Source organism: Callithrix jacchus, chromosome 20, assembly GCF_049354715.1.
Source record: "Callithrix jacchus isolate 240 chromosome 20, calJac240_pri, whole genome shotgun sequence".
NCBI lineage: Eukaryota > Metazoa > Chordata > Mammalia > Primates > Cebidae > Callithrix > Callithrix jacchus.
This window is the reverse complement of record NC_133521.1, coordinates 27,541,526-27,560,605: the sequence shown is the minus strand read 5'-3', so window position 1 is coordinate 27,560,605 and position 19,080 is coordinate 27,541,526. Positions and strand designations below refer to the sequence as shown.

Below are 19,080 nucleotides of genomic sequence, written 5' to 3'. Positions count from 1 at the left end.
TGGGCACTGTGCCTCATACCTGTAATCCTAACACTTTGGGAGGCTAAAGCAGGAGGATCGTTTAAGCCCAGGAGTTCAGGGCTTCAGTGAGCTAATGATTGTGCCATTGCACTCCAAACTCAGTGACAGAGAGAGACCCTGTCTCTTGAAAAAAATAATAAATTAAAAATTTTAAAATAAGGGCAGGGTGGTGCCTCACACCTGTAATCTAAGCACTTTGGGAGGCCGAGGTGGGTGGATCGCCTGAGGTCAGGAGTTTGAGACCACCTGGCCAACATGATGAAACGCCATCTCTACTAAAAATACAAAAATTAGCCAGGCAGGTGGCTGTAATCTCAGCAACTCAGGAGGCTAAGGTGGGAGAATTGCTTGAACCTGGGAGGTAGAGGTTGCAGCAAGCCAAGATGGCACCACTGCACTCCAGCCCGGGCAACAAGAGTGAAACTCAGTCTCAAAAAAACAAACAAACAAATAAGTAAATAAATATAAATAAATCTGGCTGCAGAGTGGAGGATGGCGATGGGAGAAGGTCGCACTGGAGGGCAAAAAGAGAATGTAGAAAGCTAATGCTGAATTCTCTTAAGACATATAGCCCTTTGGGCCAGGGTTAATAGTAGTTTTCTGTATGGGATAAGATTTCAGGTGATTGTAATTTATTTCAATAAATTATTTATTTGTGAGAAGGTCCTACTGTTCAGGCAGGTCACGAACTTCTGGGCTCCAGCAATCCTCCAACCTCAGCCTCTGAGTATCTGGGATTATAGGCACAGGCCACCATGCTCAGCTCTATATTCATTTTTATTTATCTGAATAATCTCATTTTTTCCACAATGATCATGTGTAACTTGAATAATTTTTTAAGTTCATAGTCAATGTCACACTGCTTCAGTGAGTTAGGCTTTGAGACACCCAATAAGCTTCAAAACAGCTTGCTTAGTCTGTACAACTGCAAAGTAAACTTAGTGTGAAATAAAACACATCACTTTTTAAAGTTTGAAATTAAGCATCTTTATAAAATTAATGCCTTTTTTTTTTTAATGGAGTTTTGCTCTGTCACCAGGCTGGAGTACAGTGGTGCAATCTTGGCTGAGTGCAATCTCCACCACCCAGGTTCAAGCAATTCTCCTGCCTCAGCCTCCTGAGTAGGTGGGATTATAAGTAACCAACACCACACCCAGCCAATTTTTGTATTTTTTTAGTACAGACGGGGTTTTACCATGTTGGCCAGGATGGTCTCAATCTCATGACCTCGTGACTCACCTGTCTCGGCCTCCCAAAGGGCTGGGATTACAGGTGTGAGCCACCAAGCCCAGCCAAATTAACAAAATTCTTTTGCCTCAGTTGCTGCAAGCAGGCAGACTACCCAATTAGGAAGTGGGGATAAAGAAACCTGGCTTGATCTTGACAAGCAATGTGATCTTGGAAAGATCCTTCCCACTGTCTGAGCCGTGTTGTCATCTTCATTTCACTACCATAATTAATGATCCATTTATATAGTAATTACTGAGTGTCTCCTACTATAGTCCAGGCACTTTTCAAGACACTGGTAATATAAAAGTAAACTAGGGCCAGGTGTGGTGGCTCACACCTGTAATCCCAGCACTTTGAGAGGCTGAGGTGGGCAGATCATGAGGTCGGGAGTTCCAGACCAGCCTGGCCAACATGGTGAAACTCCATCTCTCCTAAAAATACAAAAATAAGCTGGGTACAGTGGCACACACCTGTAATCCCAGCTACTTGGGAGCCTAAGGCAGAAGAATTGCTTGAACCCAGTAGGAAGAGGTTGTAGTGAGCCAAGATCTGCCACTGCACTCCAGCCTGAGAGACAGAGCAAGACTAAATTAAAAAATTTAAAAACTTTTTAAAAAGTAAACTAGGCTGGCTACAGTAGCTCATACCTGTAATCCCAGCACTTTGGGAGACTGAGGCGGGCAGATCGCTTTGAGGTCAAGAATTCAAGACCAGCCTGGCCAACATGGTGAAACCCCATTTCTACTAAAAACAAACATTTGCCAAGTCCTGTGGTGCATTCCCAGCTACTCGAGAGACTGAGGCATGAGAATCACTTGAACCTGGGAGACAGAGGTTGGAGTGAGCCAAGACTGTGCCACTGCATTCCAGCCTAGGTGACAGAGGAAGACTCTCTCCCATCAAAAAAAAAAAAGTAAACTAAACAGGGCTTATCAACTAAAAAAGAGCTTACATTCTAATAAGAGACAAAGCCAATGAACAGAATAGGTAAATTCTACAAACCATTCACAAGTGGTAAAAACTATAGAGAAAACTAAAGCAGAAACACAGGTAGGGGGAGAAAGATGAAATTTTTTCTAAGTGTCAGAAAAAGCCCACCTCGAAAGCAACATTTGAGCAACAAATTTCATTTGTAAATGTGAAAATACCTACTTCCTAAGGTTGTCACAAGCCTTGTTAACACAGAATGGGCCTCACCTGAAAGCTTGTTAGAAGGCAGAATCTCAGATCCGAACTCAGACCTACAGAATCAGAATCTGTATTTTAACAAGGTCTCCAGGTGATTTCTAAGTATAGCAAAGTTTGAGAAGCATTCATTAAAAGGATTAAATATTTGTGTCTGAACCAGGGCTGGCATATAATGGGCACTCAATGGATTCAACAATTCTTAAGTTTTCTTTCTCGTTAACCCTTATATCTTTCTAGTTTTAATTAAGAATATGTAGCCAAGCACTGGTAGCTCATGCCTGTAATCCCAGCACTTTGGGAGGCTGAGGAGGAAGGATTGCTTGAGGCTGGGAGTTTGAGACCAGCTTGGACAACATAGTGAGACACCATCTGTACAAAAAAAAAAAAAAACTTAAAGATAGCATTGAGAGTCTCTTCAATTAATTATGAATAATAAGCACATTCTGCCATTTACTTCCTTGTGGATCTAGCAGAAAATCTGAAAATAAAGCCAAGCTGCAGACAGAAGACAAATTCACATGTGGACACATTAAAAATCCTGACTACCAGGCATTAAAGTCTCTCATTGGTGGCCAAATTTCAGTCTAATCTTTGGTAATATTTTTCACCACCCACATATAAGAGAGACCAAGTGTGTTCCTTGACATTTGGAGATCAGGAAGTCCACCTTAAAAAGACGAGAGGACAAAATGCTGGGAAAATCCTCTGGTGATAAAGGGAAAGCAAAAATTGTTTAAAGACAGAAGAAAACACACGTAAATAATTCAAGTCGATGACGTATTGTTTTCGTTTACAAAAACAGCAACTTAAAATGAGACAACATAAACCTGTAATGACTTTTCATATAATTTGCCTCCTTGTATTATATATATGAAAAGTCTGCCTTGTTGCCCTTAGTCTTCTTCTCTTTCCTAGGTATCACAACATACTTCCTTACTGCCCTCCATCTTTTCTTCAACGCTTATGTAAATTTTAATTTCAAAAGCAATGGCACAATTGCGTGCTTCTAGCCCTAGTTACACAGTATTAAATATGAAGACAAGTGGAAATCCGCAGGTTACCACATTCATTGCAGTGTCCACAGTAAAGATAAAGGAGAAATTTCCCAATGAAAATGAGAATGACATAAATTACCAAACTACATTCAAAGCGTGCTCTAATGTTAGAGATTTAAAGTTCCTCTACGAAATCCCGGGGAACTTCGACTTAAAGCAAAAGTGAACTTCTTCTGGGTGGTGGAAAAGTAAATTAACTATTTACTTTAGGGCGGTGCTGAGAAGGATCTGAGGCGAAAAGCCTCAGCACGTGACAGTGTAGGCCAATACCAGGAGGTCAAGTCGCCAACATCCTTTCGGCCTTTAAATCCAGAGAAACGCTAGGCAAGTGACTAGGGGCGACCCCCTCCTTTTTCTAGCCGTGTCCCCGCCCCGGAATGGCGGCTGTGGCGAAGATCCGGGCGCGCCGCGCGAGGCACTCTGGGAGCGGAAGAAGGAGTCCGCGCGGGGGGCTGGTGAACCGGAAGAAGAGGAGCTGGGCCTGAAGGCGCCGGGTAATCGCTAGCGCTGCAGGTGTTTGCCGGTAACAGGGAGCCAGGCCTGGCGGGCGTGTGTCGCGATGCCGGAGCTGGCGGTGCAGAAGGTGGTGGTCCACCCCCTGGTGCTGCTTAGTGTGGTGGATCATTTCAACCGGTGAGCGAGCGGCCTGGCGGGCCCAGCGGCACAGCTGCTGCTGAGTCACCGGCACTCGGGATGGCGCGGCGGCCGCGGGCGACCCGGGGACGCAGAACGGGTGGCTAGTGGCCCTTACTTGTCCGCGAGCCCAGACCAGCCTCGGCTCAGGATGCCGGAGTCATCCAGCCTTCCGCGCCTGCCCCAGCTGCCGCTACTTCTGGGCCTGAGCTTCCTGTTCGGTTTACCGATTTCGTTTTGCTGAAGTTCGTTTTACCGAAATCTGGATGATGCCGGGGATCGTGGGATGCGGCTAGCTTTAGTTGGCCGTGACCCCGCCCCCAAGCTCCTGTCTGTCACTTCGTTTTACGGAAGTTCGTTTTGCCGAAATCTGGATGAAGCCCGGGTGGGGCGGAGGGGGGCTAGCTTTATTTGGCCCTGACCCCCGCCCCCCAGGGTCATAGCTGTGTTTATTTCCGTTTGACCGAGTTGGTTTCACCGAAATGTGAATGATGCAAAGTAAATGATGCCTGGATGGTGCCCAGGTGGGGCGGAGGGCGCTAGCTTCCTTTAGCCCTGACTCCCGCCCCCAGGCTATCCGTGTTTATCTTCGTTTGACCGATTGGTTTCACCGAAATGTGGATGATGCCGGAGTGAGGCGCAGGGGGTCTAGCTTCATTTGGCCCTGAATCACGCCCCAGGCTCGTATTTATGTTTATCCTCGTTTAAACAAGTTGACTAGCTTCATTTAGCCCTGAATCACGCCCCAAGCTCGTATATATGTTTATCCTCGTTTAAACAAGTTGATTTCACCGAAAATATGAATGATGTCTGGATGATGCCAGAGTGGGGCGGAGGGGGTCTGGCTTCATTTAGCCCTGAATCACGCCCCAAGCTCGTATATATGTTTATCCTCGTTTAAACAAGTTGATTTCACCGAAAATATGAATGATGTCTGGATGATGCCAGAGTGGGGCGGAGGGGGTCTGGCTTCATTTGGCCCTGAATCACGCCCCAGGCTCGTATTTGTTTATCCTCGTTTAAACAAGTTGACTAGCTTCATTTAGCCCTGAATCAGGCCCCAGGCTCGTATTTATGTTTATCCTCGTTTAAACAAGTTGATTTCACCGAGAATATGAATGATGTCTGGATGATGCCGGAGAGGGGGCTAGCCTCATATGGCCCTGCCCCCGCCCCCAGGCTCCTGTGTATGACCGAATTCCTGTTACCTAAATCTGGATGATGCTCAGCACCCGGAAGGGCTTCCTGGATCAGCTGTGGTTTTAACCCATTAACATTGCTAAATGGAAATCTGATTAGACTCCATCTCAAAAATATATGTATATGTATATGTAGATGAGATTTCCGTTTTTATTTAAAACACGAGGCCGGGCATAGTGGCTCACGCCTGTAATCCCAGCACTTTGGGAGGCCGAGACAGGAGGATCGCTTGAGCCCAGGAGTTGGAAAAGCTGCCGTGAGCCGAGATTGTGCCACTGCACTCCAGCTTGGGTGAGAGTGAGACCCTGTCTCCAAAAAAAAGAGAGAGACCAATTGGAGATTTGGACCTTAATGAAAAAGGTAAGGAAACATCTCAAAGGTCATCTTCTAAGCTCATCATTGGTAGAGGGTGTACATCCACCACTCCTTGTTTTGGAGCTGTTAATCCTGCTAGACCTGTTGCACGTGTTCCTGAGTTTTACAAGATTGTTAGTTGAACTGGCAAATGGAAAGACCCATTCAGAGCATCTACTATAAAGCCATTATTGCAAAGTGTCCTTTCTCCTGCAATTTGCTCTGTGCAACTAATTCAGTGGGAGCCAAAAAAAGGACCCTCAGCCTAGGATATGTTGGCTTTTCTACAGTAGAGTGATTACTGTTTTTCTCCCAGGGGATACTAGGGACAGGCACCATTTCAGTTCTATTCAAGCACTGGTTAAGAGCACTAGCTTTCGGGCTGACCTGGTGGCACATACCTGTAATCTAGCACTTTTGAAGGCTGAGGTGGGTGGACTGCTTGAGCTCAGGAGTTCATGACCAGCTTGGGCCACATGGTGAAACCCCTTCTCTACCAAAAAATATATATATATACAAAAATTAGCCAGGTGTGTTGGTATGTGCCCGTAGTCTCAGCTACTCAGGAGGCTGAGGTGGGAGGATCACTTGAATCAGAGAAGTAGAGGCTGCCGTGAGCCAAAATCATGCCTGCCACTGGACTCCAGCCTGGGCAATAGAGTGAGACCCTGTCTCAAAAAAAGGAAGAGCACTAGCTTCTCTGTCAAGCAAGTATAGGGTTTTTAAAAATACAAATGGATTTTTGTAGACCAAAACAAAAGCCCATGAGTATGGAGGTTTCCCTTGAAGTTGGAAACTCAATTTCCCCACCCCCTCAAAAAAATTAGAGGCACCAGAAATACAGAATCATTAGCTTTGTTTGATTCAAACCCCAAACCTAAGAAGCATTTATAGATTTGCCAAGTATATATTAAGAAAAGTATTAGTTAAACCAGTGTGAAACTAGCGGCTGTTAAAGTATAGTTAACAGTGGCTTTTGTCTTTCCTTAGCATGGAGTTGTGTTTCTGAGTCACGTTTCCTAGTGGTTGAAGAATACTTCTTGAAAACGAATGAAATGAGAGTGTATAAGTGAAGCAGTTGTAACTCCTTAGGAGAAAATGAGGAGGTTTGAAATGGAGATAAAAATTCTAAAGTAAAATCTTTATCATTCAGCCCTCCTCTATTTATTTATTTATTTATTCATTCATTTATTTTGAGACAGGTTCTCCCTCTGTTGCCAAGGCTGGAGTGCAGTAGCATGATCTGTGCTCACTGGAGCTAGCCTCAAAGTTGACCTTCTGGGCTCAGAAAAACCCCCTACCTCAGCCCCACAACCCCAAGTAGCTGAAACTACAGGCACACCCCCACTATGCCCAGCTGTTTTCTATTTTTTGTTGATGGAGTTTCACCGTGTTACCCATGCTACCCATGCTGATCTCAAACTCCTGAGCTCAAGTGATCCACCCACCTCAGCCTCCCAAGGTGCTGGGATTACAGTCCTGAGCCACTGCCCCTGGCCTGCTGTAGCATCTTGACTCCAAAAAAGACAGGATGGGAAAAGTTTAAAGGAGAAAGGAAAGCTGCAAAGAAAAAGTAAAGTTAAATGTGGTAGCGTAGCTTAAATGTGCTTTCAAACACCAAACATTTTTAGATAGATCCTAGGACCTAAAACATTTTCATTTTCTTCATTTTAAATTTCTGTGAAGTTTGAAATTTTCCCAAGCATGTATTACTTAGCAGTGTTAAGTAAAAACTGCCAGTGTGTGTCAGTACCAACTTTATGAATTATTCCTTATAGTTAATATCAACCTAACTGGGTTACGTTGCTTTAGGGAGATTGAGTTCCCAGGTAAACTAAATTGTATCTGTGCCATTGATATTTCCCATTGAGTATCTTGTTGTTGGGTCCATGTTCCTGTGTGAGCCTATTGACTCTGACCATCTGTTTTCTCCTTCAGAATTGGCAAGGTTGGAAACCAGAAGCGGGTTGTTGGTGTGCTTTTGGGGTCATGGCAAAAGAAAGTACTGGATGTATCGAACAGTTTTGCAGGTAAAAGCCAAATTTTGTGTTTCACTGAGCATGATTAAAATGTCAATTAACATTTTTTAAAAATAAACCTTTGTTACCACTTTTGACTACAACCCAGAGATTGTCTCAGAATTGCCAAAGCATAGAAAAGAGAACCTTAAGACTGCACCCTATGCCAAACAGTAAATATTTTAAATTTCAGGCCATGTAGTCTCCACTGCACCTGCTGCTCTCTGCCAAGAGCTGCTATAGACAACGTGTAAACAAATGAGAGTAGCAGTATTCCAGCAAACGTCTATAAAAACAGACAGCTAGCACAGTTTGTCAACCCCTGCACTGAACTGTTTAACCATGCTTCTTATAGGTGGAGTAAGGGGAGGGATCGGGAACTTTACCCTTTTATGTGAATCCTTACAAGAATGTATCCATGTATTACTTTTATGATTAAAGCAACAACAATAAAGAAGAACTTGCTGGATGACTTTGGACTAGAGGTCACTAACTCCAGTGTCTAAAACGACCAGCTAGTAATGGCATTTGTCAAATGGAAATTTTTAGGAACTTACTGGGCTTGTAGAAAACTGAAAAGTATGTGTCTTTTATAAAGGGGGCGGCCCCTACCTGGCTGTAGCTGATAGTTGCCAGGTATTCCAGTTTTTTGTTTGTTTGTTTTTTTGAGATAGAGTCTCACTCTGTCACCCAGGCTGGAGTGCAGTGGTGTGATCTCGGCTCACTGCAACCTCCGCCTCCTGGGTTCAAGCAGTTCTGCCTCAGCCTCCCAAGGTAGCTGGGATTACAGGCACTCGCCACCACACCCGACTAATTTTGGTATTTTTAGTAGAGATTGAATTTCACCATATTGGCCAGGCTGGTGTCAAACTTCTGACCTTGCGATCTGCCCAACTCGGCCTCCCAAAGTGTTGGGATTACAGGCATGAGCCACCATGCCCAACTGTTATTCCAGTTTTTTAAGAGAAGCCGGGGGTCTGGATTTTTATATGAATTCTCTCAGTTTTTGAGGGCAGCTCAAAAAAAATTTAATACTGTGTTGGGCAAGTGAAACATGTAAGTGAATGAGATCTGGCCTAGGGGTCTTTACTTGTGCCCTGTGTTCTAGGTTTCTATCTAGCACCCTAAACTAACATTTTTTTCCTCTATAGTTCCTTTTGATGAAGATGACAAAGACGATTCTGTGTGGTTTTTAGACCATGATTATTTGGAAAACATGTATGGAATGTTTAAGAAAGTCAATGGTATGTCTTGATGTTCTAAGGTGTTCTAGCATAGAATTGATCTGTGTGTATGGGGGTCTTTTCTTCTCTTTCTTTAACATCAAGTGCCCTTTCACTTAGCTAGACTTAAGTGAGACTAGAGATAGTAGAGGAATAAGGTAGAATAAATGGAAACCTGGAGTAGCAATTTAAGGCCAAATAGACCACCCGGGTTTGGGTAAGAGGGGAAATAACCCTCTCATTGCAGCAGAAAAGTCAAGAACCGTCCAGTAAAATCAGTCTTCCATTAGTGCTTTAGTACCACCAGGGTAAATATGACTGGAATTTTCAAAGAGGTAAAGGACATAACTATTGATGTTCTCATCCTTTTTGAGGGAGTTGTATAAATCTTCATGAAATAGTTAAAGCCCACTAATTTTTTCCTTCCTAGCCAGAGAAAGAATAGTTGGCTGGTACCACACAGGCCCGAAACTACACAAGAATGACATTGCCATCAACGAACTCATGAAAAGATACTGTCCTAATTCCGTAAGTGCTCTTTTTGAAATTCTTGAATGATGTTTTTGCCAGCCAGCTCAAGTAAGAGCATCCTGGGAAGAACTGCAGTAGCAAACCTACTTACTGCTTTTTCTCCATAAACTTCTGTTAATTTGTAGTGTTCCGTGGAGTATACTACAACCTAATGTATTGAATAAATAACAGTTTACACCTGCTAAGTACCAGGTGTAGGAGTTATCTCATGTAATCCTCTCAGTAACTGTATATCCTCTTTGCAAATGAGAAAACTGAGGTTCAGCATGGTTGGCAAGATCTGGGAGTGGTGGGACCAGGATTGACATTTTGCCTGTATTGACCCTAATGCCCTTGTACTAGGCACTGTACTGCCCCTCAGCTTGTTAGTGAAGGGAATCAAAAAGCAGAAAAGTGATGAGATCGTTTGAGCTATAAATGCATTTTTACTGAAAATCCTGATTCGTTTCTAATTGAATACAAGAAATAGCTTGTATCATGAGATACATGATAATCATGAGAAGAATGACTGAAATTATCCCTTTTGTGCTAGGCATGAGATGATTTGCTAAGATGTGTTTCTCTGCCAGGTATTGGTCATTATTGACGTGAAACCGAAGGACCTGGGGCTGCCCACAGAAGCATACATTTCAGTGGAAGAAGTCCATGATGTAAGTCATCTTTCTAGGAACCTGGGAGGTTAGACTTGCTCCTTATTGGGTGAATGGCTTTTTTCCCATTTTCAGGTCAACAAATCCTTTGTCTCTATAACAGAAGAAGGTAGTTAAGTTTTTTCCCTTTGAATTTTTTAATCACCATATTTTGGAAACAGAGAGGAACATAGAAATCTAAATTCCCAGTCAAGCACAGTGGCTTACCCAGTGCTTTGAGAGTCCAAGGTGGGAGGATTGCTTGAGTGTGGGGTTCAAGACCAACCTGGGCAATGTCACAAGACCCTTACAAAAATAAAAACATTAGCCAGGCATGATGGTCTATGCTTGTACTCCTAGCTACTCAGGAGGCTGAGACAGGCACCCAGGAGTTCAAGGTCAGTGAGCTATGCTCATGCCACTGCATTCCAATCTGTGCAACAGAGTGAGACCCTGTCCCCACAAAAAAAAAAACAAAAAAGAAATCCAAATTCCTCTTTTACAAATGAAACGTTTAAGGGATAAATTACAGTCTGCTTTTGAATTTCATATGCAGTATTTTTCCTTACTTTCAGTTTTAAGATTTGGAAAAGCGTATTTTAGGATCGCTCTCTGCAAATGTTCCTTGCATCAAGTTCTGTCTTCCTGGAGCTTTTCTCTTTACCTGGCTACCAGAGAGCTTAGATCCAAATGTAGCGCCTAGTTGCAATAGGGCTTTCATCCCTGGTTTTGACCCAGTTGTTTTAGTTTTTTCTCCTGCCTCTTTAGAAAAGGAATTGTGGTTGCTCATATACACAAACCAACGAAGCCAGATATTTTTTTCAGTAGAGGATAAAGGGGACATACGGATCATGTTACAAGATGAAACTCAAGAGGAGTTCATGCCTATTGTAAAGGTTACCAAGAAATTCCACAAGACTGTTAAAGGTTCTAACCATCCTGGCATCCAAAGCAAAGATGAGAATGCCCCTTGCAGGATTAACATTATCTTAAGTAAAATAATCGCAGCTAACTTTTACAGCACTTTGTGTGAGTTGAGTGACTCGCTCAAGGTCTTACAGCTTTCTTATTCCATACATGGGGGAGCCAAACTTTGAACCCAGATAGCCTGGCTGGGCAGCCTGTGCTCTTACTACTATGTCCTGCCTTGCAAACAATTCACAGCCTTATTACAGGAGACATACAGCCTCTTCTGGCACAAGGTCTGAGAAAAGTATCTTCTGACTCCCATCAGGAAGTCACTGGTGACTACCACGAACTGCGTCCCCAGTGGATCCTCTGATTCATTCATACCTCCAGAAGGCCAGCTATTCTGATTGCATTGTTTTTGGCACTCTGGAATCACTTGATCCAAGAGACATAAAAGGGCTAAAAGTTATATTTTCTGGCATAAGCTTGCTTATATTGTCCATTCTAAAAAGAACTATATAGATTTTTTTTTTTTTTTTTTTGGAGACAGAGTCTCACTTTGTTGCTTAAGCTGGAGTACAGTGGCATGATCTCAGCTCACTGCAACCTCTACCTCCTAGGGTCAAGTGATTCTCATTCCTCAGCCTCCAGAGTAGCTGGGATTATAGGCACCCACCACCACACCTGGCTAGTTTTTATACTTTTAGTAGAGATGGGGTTTCACCGTGTCGCCCAGGCTGGTCTCGAACTCTCGGCATACCAGAGTCCTGAGATTAGTTCAGGCATGAGCCACCGCACCCAGCTAGAACTATACACCTTTTTTTTTTTTTTTTTAAGATGGAGTCTTGCTCTATCGCCCAGGCTGGAGTGCAGTGGAACGATTTCGGCTCACTGCAACCTCTGCCTCCTGGGTTCAGGCAATTATTCTGTCTCAGCTTCCCAAGTAGCTGGGATTACAGGCACCCACCAACATGCCTGGCTAATTTTTGTATTTTTAGTAGAGACGGGGTTTCACCATATTGGTCAGGCTGGTCTCGAACTCCTGACCTCAGGTGATCCACCCGCCTCGGCCTCCCAGAGCGCTGGGATTACAGGCGTGAGCCACTGCGCCCAGCCAAGAACTGTATACTTTTAAGAACCAACCTGAGACTTCCCTGTGTGTTCATCCCAAGTGTGGGCTTGAGGGAGGATCCAGATTTTTGTCAACATGCAGTCCCCCAGCAGACTGCATCACTGAACAGCACCACAGTGATGGTAGCTTTGAAGGCTAAACTTTTTGAAGCAAGCCATACCCACCCTTGCCATAGAAAATTCTCAGTCATGCACTCATTAAATGAGCAGAGTTAAAGCAAAAGGCTCAGGGTGCAAAAAGGAACACATGTCAGTTTGTTTGTGGAAAATAAAAAATTAGAGTTAAGCTTCCTCCCCCAGGATGGAACTCCAACCTCAAAAACGTTTGAACACGTGACCAGTGAAATTGGAGCAGAGGAAGCTGAGGAAGTTGGAGTTGAACACTTGTTACGGTGAGACCTTAGCACAGCATCAAAATCATTCGCTGCCTGAGAGGTCACATGGTGTAAGGAAGAGGTCTGTGTCGGGAGTATGGAAACCTGGGTTCTGGTCCTGGCCATCCACTAACAATTCTGCCATTCTGAGCAAATCACAGTCCCTTTCCAGGCCTTTGTTTTCTTGTGTGTAAATCATCAACTGTGAGATGTCTTCAGTTACAATATATGACTGGAGAGCACACCTTACCTGGAAACTGTAATGTTGACTGTGGCAGGAACAGAGCTGTGAAATACATGCAGGCCTGCACTCTCCACTAGAGGTTCTTCTCAACAAATGTAGCCCATTTTCTAGAGAGAATCTCCCTCTTGGGATAGCTTTTGTTTTAAAATCATGTATCTATGTAAGCCTTATTTTAAAAAGGTAATAGTTTTAATCAATCAGTGAGGTTCCTTCCAGGTCTAAAAATTACTGTCTCATATAATAATCTTCTCGATAATTCTGGAGATGCGGGTAGAAAAAATACCGTCTTTTTAGGAACAGGAAAGGTGAGCTAAAGAGCTTCTGCCAGACTTATTGGCAGATCTGAACTGTTGACCTAAAAACGATCTTTTTTTTTTCTTAAGTGAAAATGGTTTTATTTTTGCTCTCTCTTATAATTATTTTTTGAAAAATGTCCTGTGATGAGAAAGACAAAATATGTGCCCCAAATGATAACGACAGTAAGGGAATTGATAAATCTTTACCAAATGGAGAAGTGACATTCTTCTTTTAAAAACTTGCCATACCCAACAAAGCTAGGTATTTTCTTAGAATGTGAGAACTTGCGCAATAACATGGTACCCTGCTGCTTTTTCCTGCCCTTTCTAACTGTGGGTCATTACAGAGACATCAAAGACACAACGGTGGGCACTCTGTCCCAGCGGATCACAAACCAGGTCCATGGTTTGAAGGGACTGAACTCCAAGCTTCTGGATATCAGGAGCTACCTGGAAAAAGTAGCCACAGGAAAGCTGCCCATCAACCACCAGATCATCTACCAGCTGCAGGATGTCTTCAACCTGCTGCCAGACGTCAGCCTGCAGGAGTTCGTCAAAGCCTTTTACCTGAAGACCAACGACCAGATGGTGGTGGTATATCTGGCCTCGCTGATCCGTTCCGTGGTTGCCCTGCACAACCTCATCAACAACAAGATTGCCAACCGGGATGCAGAGAAGAAAGAAGGGCAGGAGAAAGAAGAAAGCAAAAAGGATAGGAAAGAGGACAAGGAGAAAGATAAAGATAAGGAAAAGAGTGACGGAAAGAAAGAGGAAAAAAAGGAGAAAAAGTAAAACATGTATTAAATAACTTTTAATTTGTAAATTAAAATCTTACCAACTAAATCAGTGTGCCGCTGGAGGGTTCTTTTTCACTTTAAAAAGACTTGCTTGTTAGAAAGCTGTCCCAACAAGAGCTCTCTGCCTCCAGTCACTGGCTGTGGCACTCCGTGGAAGTGAACGGAGACTGATCTCAAACCTGAACTGCAGCTTCAGCTCGGTGACTTGGGGATATGATAGTCAGCTCAGGCTTCAGATTGTGTGAGAAACATGAAGAGAAGTCAGCAAACCCGTTCTGGTTCTCTTCATTGTTTTAGCTCTAAAACCAGGAGTTGAATTTTCCCCATCTTGAAAGACTCTTGGGGTCTGTTTCTGGTATTTTACAAAATTATTGAATGCATGAATTCCATATGTTCTCTGCCTGGTCACACCTGGAGTGCTGGCCCTTCTGAACTCTGTTGACAGTACTACACCATTTTGGACCCATAGCTCTGGCATTCTCTGAATCCCAGGGGTTGGGATTCAGCTCCTTATATTGTTTACCTTCAAAGACACAATTAAATGGCTTGAGTTTTAAGTCTGTGTTCTAGTCATTTTTGACTTTGGGAATAGTGATCCATTGTTTCCAGAAGCAGCCAAGACAGTCTTCAACCGGAGCTGCCTTAAGGAGTTCTCTTGGACTTTGTATTGTTTATGAAAGAGAGCGTCTCATTCCCCTAAATGGAAACAGGCAGTCTGCTGTAATGAGAAAAGTTCTCTGAGCCCAGAAGACCCAGGTTCTCATTCATGCCTCAGATTCCTCATTCTTGAGGTGGTAGGTTGCAGTCAGTTGTCTCTGAAGTCCCCAGAACAGTGTTTCAAAAGGGACACATTTCATTGGCCACTGCAGCAGTTTTAAGTACCTCAGACCACAGGTCAGCGGGCATGTTAAGAAAGGAATGACGTTTCCCCCAAGATAAGAGCACAGGACTCCTAGCGGAACAAATTCAATAAGGCCTTAAACCATTTGGCATATAGTAGTCACAGATACTAAATTTCCTGTCTTCAACAGGTAGAACCTCTCAAATGCACTACGTGGATTATTTATGTTGATAGATGTCAGAATACAATCAAATAGGGCAAAAACTCAGTTGCATCTTCTAAACCTTATAATGCCTTAAGTAATCAGAACCATCAGGTTTTGTTTTTTCTTGAGACAAGAGTTTTGCTCGTTGCCCAGGCTGGAGTGCAATGGTGGCACAATCTCGGCTCACCGCAACCTCCGCCTCCCGGGTTCAAGGGATTCTGCCTCAGCCTCCCAAGTAGCTGGGGATTACAGTCATGCAGAACCACGCCCGGCTAATTTTTGGACTTTTAGTAGAGATGGGGTTTCTCCAGGCTGGTCTCGAACTCCCAACCTCAGGTGATCCACCTGCCTCAGCCTCCCAAAATAGAAGCATCGATTTTACACAGACCTGCCAAAGAGCTAGTTAGTGGAAATTTGGGAATGGATACAGCTTGAATATCCCTTATCTGACATGCTTGGAACCAGAAGTGTTAAAGTATTTGGGAAATTTTTGTTTTTTATATTTGCATTATACTTAACTGGGCATATCCAATCTGAACTGTTTCAATGAACATTTCCTTTGAACACCATGTTAAGTGCTCAAAGACTTTCAGATTTTGGAGTATTTCAAATTTTTGGAATAGGCGCACTTAACCTGTAGCAAAATGTAAAATGGCTCTTATTTAGCATAAATAGAGGTATTTATGGTCAAGGGTCATTTAAGAGTTCATCAAGATTCTGAGATAAAAAGGCGTGGCAAAGTGAAAACAGACATTCCTGTTTCAGAAGACGAAAGTCAGATGGTTGTATTTAATTGCATAAAAGAAACTTGAGGTGTATTGCAAACTACGGGAGCACTGAAGAAGCTTTTTAGATTTGGATGCCATGTTTGGAACACACTGATATGACAGGTACCCTGGACCACAAATCCTCTAGGAAATGGGCAAAAGCAAGACCCAGGCATGGGGGAAGAGACAGGTGCCATGGTGCAGAAGCTTTGAGCGGGGGAACGTGGAGTCATCCTAAGGAACAGGCCCTGTATTTAAGTCTGAGGGGCAAGTGCACACCTGAATTGACACCACATGGAATTTACGTTGGCCTTTGAAAGTATAATGCAGAGTTGGACACAGTCGCTCGTGCCTGTAATCCCAACACTGGGAGGCTGAGGCAGGAGGATCACATGAGCCCAGGAGTAAGAGACAAACCTGGATAACATAGTAAGACCCATCTCTACAAAAAAATTTAAAATTACCTGGTTGTGGTGGGTTGTGCCTTAGTCCTAGCTACTCATGAGGCTGAGGTAGAAGGATCACTGGAGCCAGAGATCAAGGCTGCAATGAGCTGTGATCACATGCCACTGCACTCCAGCCTAGGCAACAGAGCAAAATCCTGTCTCTTTAAAAAAAAAAAGGATCATTTGGCTTTAAAAGGCTCCCAGGGTCCAGTGAACTAGCACAATACCACAGGCTTTTAAGTTGGACAGTATGATGAATTGACATGTTTACTGAGCATCTAAGAACATGGGAATCCCCAGGCCTTCTCGTTTTTAATAGTTCGGCCCACACACAGACAAAACTGCCTTATACCTTCCTAACAGGAATCTTCCATTCCTACTTATGAAGAAAATAGCCTGTAGCCTGTGGAGTCACTTAGGCACATTTTCTAAGGCCAAATTACTGCCATCACGTTGAAGTGGGGAGCCCAGTAGTCTACCGATAGCAGCACTGTGAGCAGCCTTGCTCATACAAATAGCAGCTGACTTGAATGCAAAACCTAGGGCCCACCCTTAAAATAAAGCCTTACATGTGTATAGTCTGGCAGTCTGGAGATGAGACTTCTAAACAGCTTTTGCTGGTTTTGAAAACACTAAGAAAGTATTCTGGAAAAAGGGTGATCCTGAGCCTGGATCTCCATAGCTGCAGCATCAGCTTCCCTTCCATCTCACCAGTTTCAGAATGACAAACATTTCAGGCTGCTCCTGTGAGGCACATTACAGAGGATGGTGTTTACTCCTGAATTACGGTTTTCTGTTTGAAAACACAATGTGGGTTATAGACGGGGGATAGATGTGGAGAGAGTCCTGATGTCAAGGGGAAGATTCTACCAAAACTAGAGGATTTTCATGCCAGAAGTGGGCAGGGCACGGTGGGGCACATCTATAATCCCAGCAATCTGGGAGGTCAAGGTGGGTAGATTACTGGAGGTCAGGAGTTTGAGACCAGCCTGGCCAACATGGTGAAACCCCATCTCTACTAAAAGTACAAAAATTAGCTGGGCGTGTTGGTGGGCACCTGTAATCCTAGCTACTCGGGAGGCTGAGGCAGGAGAATCGCTTGAACCGGGGATGCAGAGACTGCAGTGAGCCGAGATGGTGCCACTGCCAGCCTGAGTGACAGAGTGAGACTCTATCTCAAAAAACAGAAAAAAATAATGCCAGAGGCAAATGAAGGACAACCACAGGTTAAAATGAAGACAAGCTGAAACAATGCAAACTTTCTTATATTAGATATTTGACTTTAAAATATCTCAATAAGGCCGGGTGCAGTGGCTCACGCCTATAATCCCAGCACTTTGGAAGGCCGAGGTGGGTGGATCACGAGGTCAAGAGATCGAGACCATCTGGTCAACAAAGTGAAACCCCGTCTCTACTAAAAATACAAAAATTAGCTGGGCATGGTGGTGCGCACCTGTAGTCCCAGCTACTCGGGAGGTGGAGGCAGGAGAATTGCTGGAACCCAGAAGGCGGAGGTTGCGGTGAGCTGAGATCGCACCATTGCGCTCCAGTCTGGGTAACAACAGCGAAACTCCGTCTCAAAAAAAAAATATATATATATATATATTTATATAGTTTTCTCAAAAAAATAAAAATAGAAAAGAAAGCAGGAAATAGCCCTCAACTTATAGAAAAGAATGAAATCTCCATTCACTGGGAAGTTATGAAAAGGCTTTTTCTTCTATGATTTTCCTACCAAAATATCTATAAAGCAGAATAAAACTTGAGAATGAGTTAGGATTGTTTATTAGACTATAACATGCTAACCAAACGACTTTCAGCTGCCCTGTCTGGGAAAATTGGGTAGATTCAGGACATGTGGGAAGGCAGAGAAAATTTGATTTATATGGCCTACAAGAGAAAATATTTACAGCTTCCCTGACCAAATGCATTGCACATTATTACACATAATATAGACAAGTACCTGGGCACATTCCTATGCCCTTCAACTCTTGACATTACCGATTTTTGCCTTGGAGCAATGCAAGATTGAGATCTTTTTTTAAAAAGTAAACCCTGTTTTTTGGCCAGGTGTGGTGGTTCATGCCTGCAATCTCATCATTTTGGGAGGCTAAGATGGGCAGATCAAGGCCAGGAGTTCGAGACCAGCCTGGCTAACATGGTGAAACCCCGTCTCTACTAAAAATACAAAAATTAGCCTGGTGTGGTGGTGCACACTTGTAATCCCAGCCACTCAGGAGGCTGCAGCAGGAGAATCGCTTGAACCCAGGAGGTGGAGGTTGCAGTGAGCCAAGATCACACCACTGCACTCCAGCCTGGGTGACAGAGCAAGACTACGCCTCAGGAAAAAAAAAAAAAAGTAAAGCCTGTTTTCAAGGGGGAAGTAGTTAAGAATTTACTCAGTGTGGACATGAAAGTGAGGAAAGAAAATATGCGAAAAGAAAGGAAGAAGAAACTGGAAGTCGCGTATCTTGGGCCCAGATCAAGAGGAATCTTTTGCTAATCCTTGCTCTTCGGAGCCAATCTGTCCTTCAACACTAGATGGAGTCATTGACTCATCTCATCTCCTAGCAAGAGAAAAGCCTGATTCCCAGTTCGGCATAGATTTGGGAATCTCCCCCAGTTACTTCCTGCCATTTCTGCTTTTGGCTGAAGCCATCCAGGCAAAATTTTGAAGGAATTTGGAGAGCATATGGATGCAAAAAGACTGGGTCAAGCCTCCACCTCCTCCCTTACCGTACTCTTGCACACTGCCGCTGGGGAATGGATATACAAGCAGATGGTTCGTGCTTCGATTTTCCTCACTGCCAGTATTACTCATCTAATTTTTTTTTTCCTGAGTCTGAGTCTCACTCTGTCACTCACGCTGGAGTGCAGTGATGCGATCACAGCTCACTGCAGCCTCAGTCTCCTGGGCTCAAGCAGTCCTCCTGCCTCAGCTTCCTGAGTAGCTGAAACTGCAGGCATAAGCCACCACACCCAGCTAAT

At 43.8% G+C, this 19,080-nt stretch overlaps 2 protein-coding genes across 34 annotated transcripts in view; one reads left to right on the top strand and one right to left on the bottom strand.

The window, feature by feature from the left end:
* ZFHX3 (zinc finger homeobox 3) overlaps positions 1-3,916 on the bottom strand; it is a 1,555,416-nt gene extending 1,551,500 nt beyond the window's left edge. For 31 of the 32 annotated variants that reach the window (XM_054248766.2, XM_054248759.2, XM_054248752.2 and 28 more), the window contains exon 1: positions 3,700-3,916. The gene's annotated coding sequence lies outside the window, so the exon portion shown is untranslated. Of the gene's footprint in view, positions 1-2,448; positions 2,493-3,699 lie in introns of all 32 variants that reach the window. The other variant, XM_054248756.2, reaches the window with a different exon arrangement.
* Positions 3,917-3,956: 40 nt separating this feature from the next.
* PSMD7 (proteasome 26S subunit, non-ATPase 7) lies at positions 3,957-14,390 on the top strand. 2 transcript variants are annotated; one of them, XM_078357603.1, is made up of 7 exons: positions 3,957-3,988; positions 7,620-7,711; positions 8,851-8,943; positions 9,353-9,450; positions 10,023-10,103; positions 12,423-12,514; positions 13,384-14,390. In XM_078357603.1, the coding sequence occupies exons 3-7, from the start codon at positions 8,916-8,918 to the stop codon at positions 13,826-13,828; spliced, it is 744 nt and encodes a 247-aa protein (XP_078213729.1). In that variant the 5' UTR covers positions 3,957-3,988; positions 7,620-7,711; positions 8,851-8,915; the 3' UTR covers positions 13,829-14,390. The 2 variants fall into 2 exon arrangements, with proteins under 2 accessions (XP_078213729.1, XP_002761162.1); XM_002761116.6 differs by having other exon boundaries at positions 3,957-4,127.
* Positions 14,391-19,080: the final 4,690 nt, after the last annotated feature.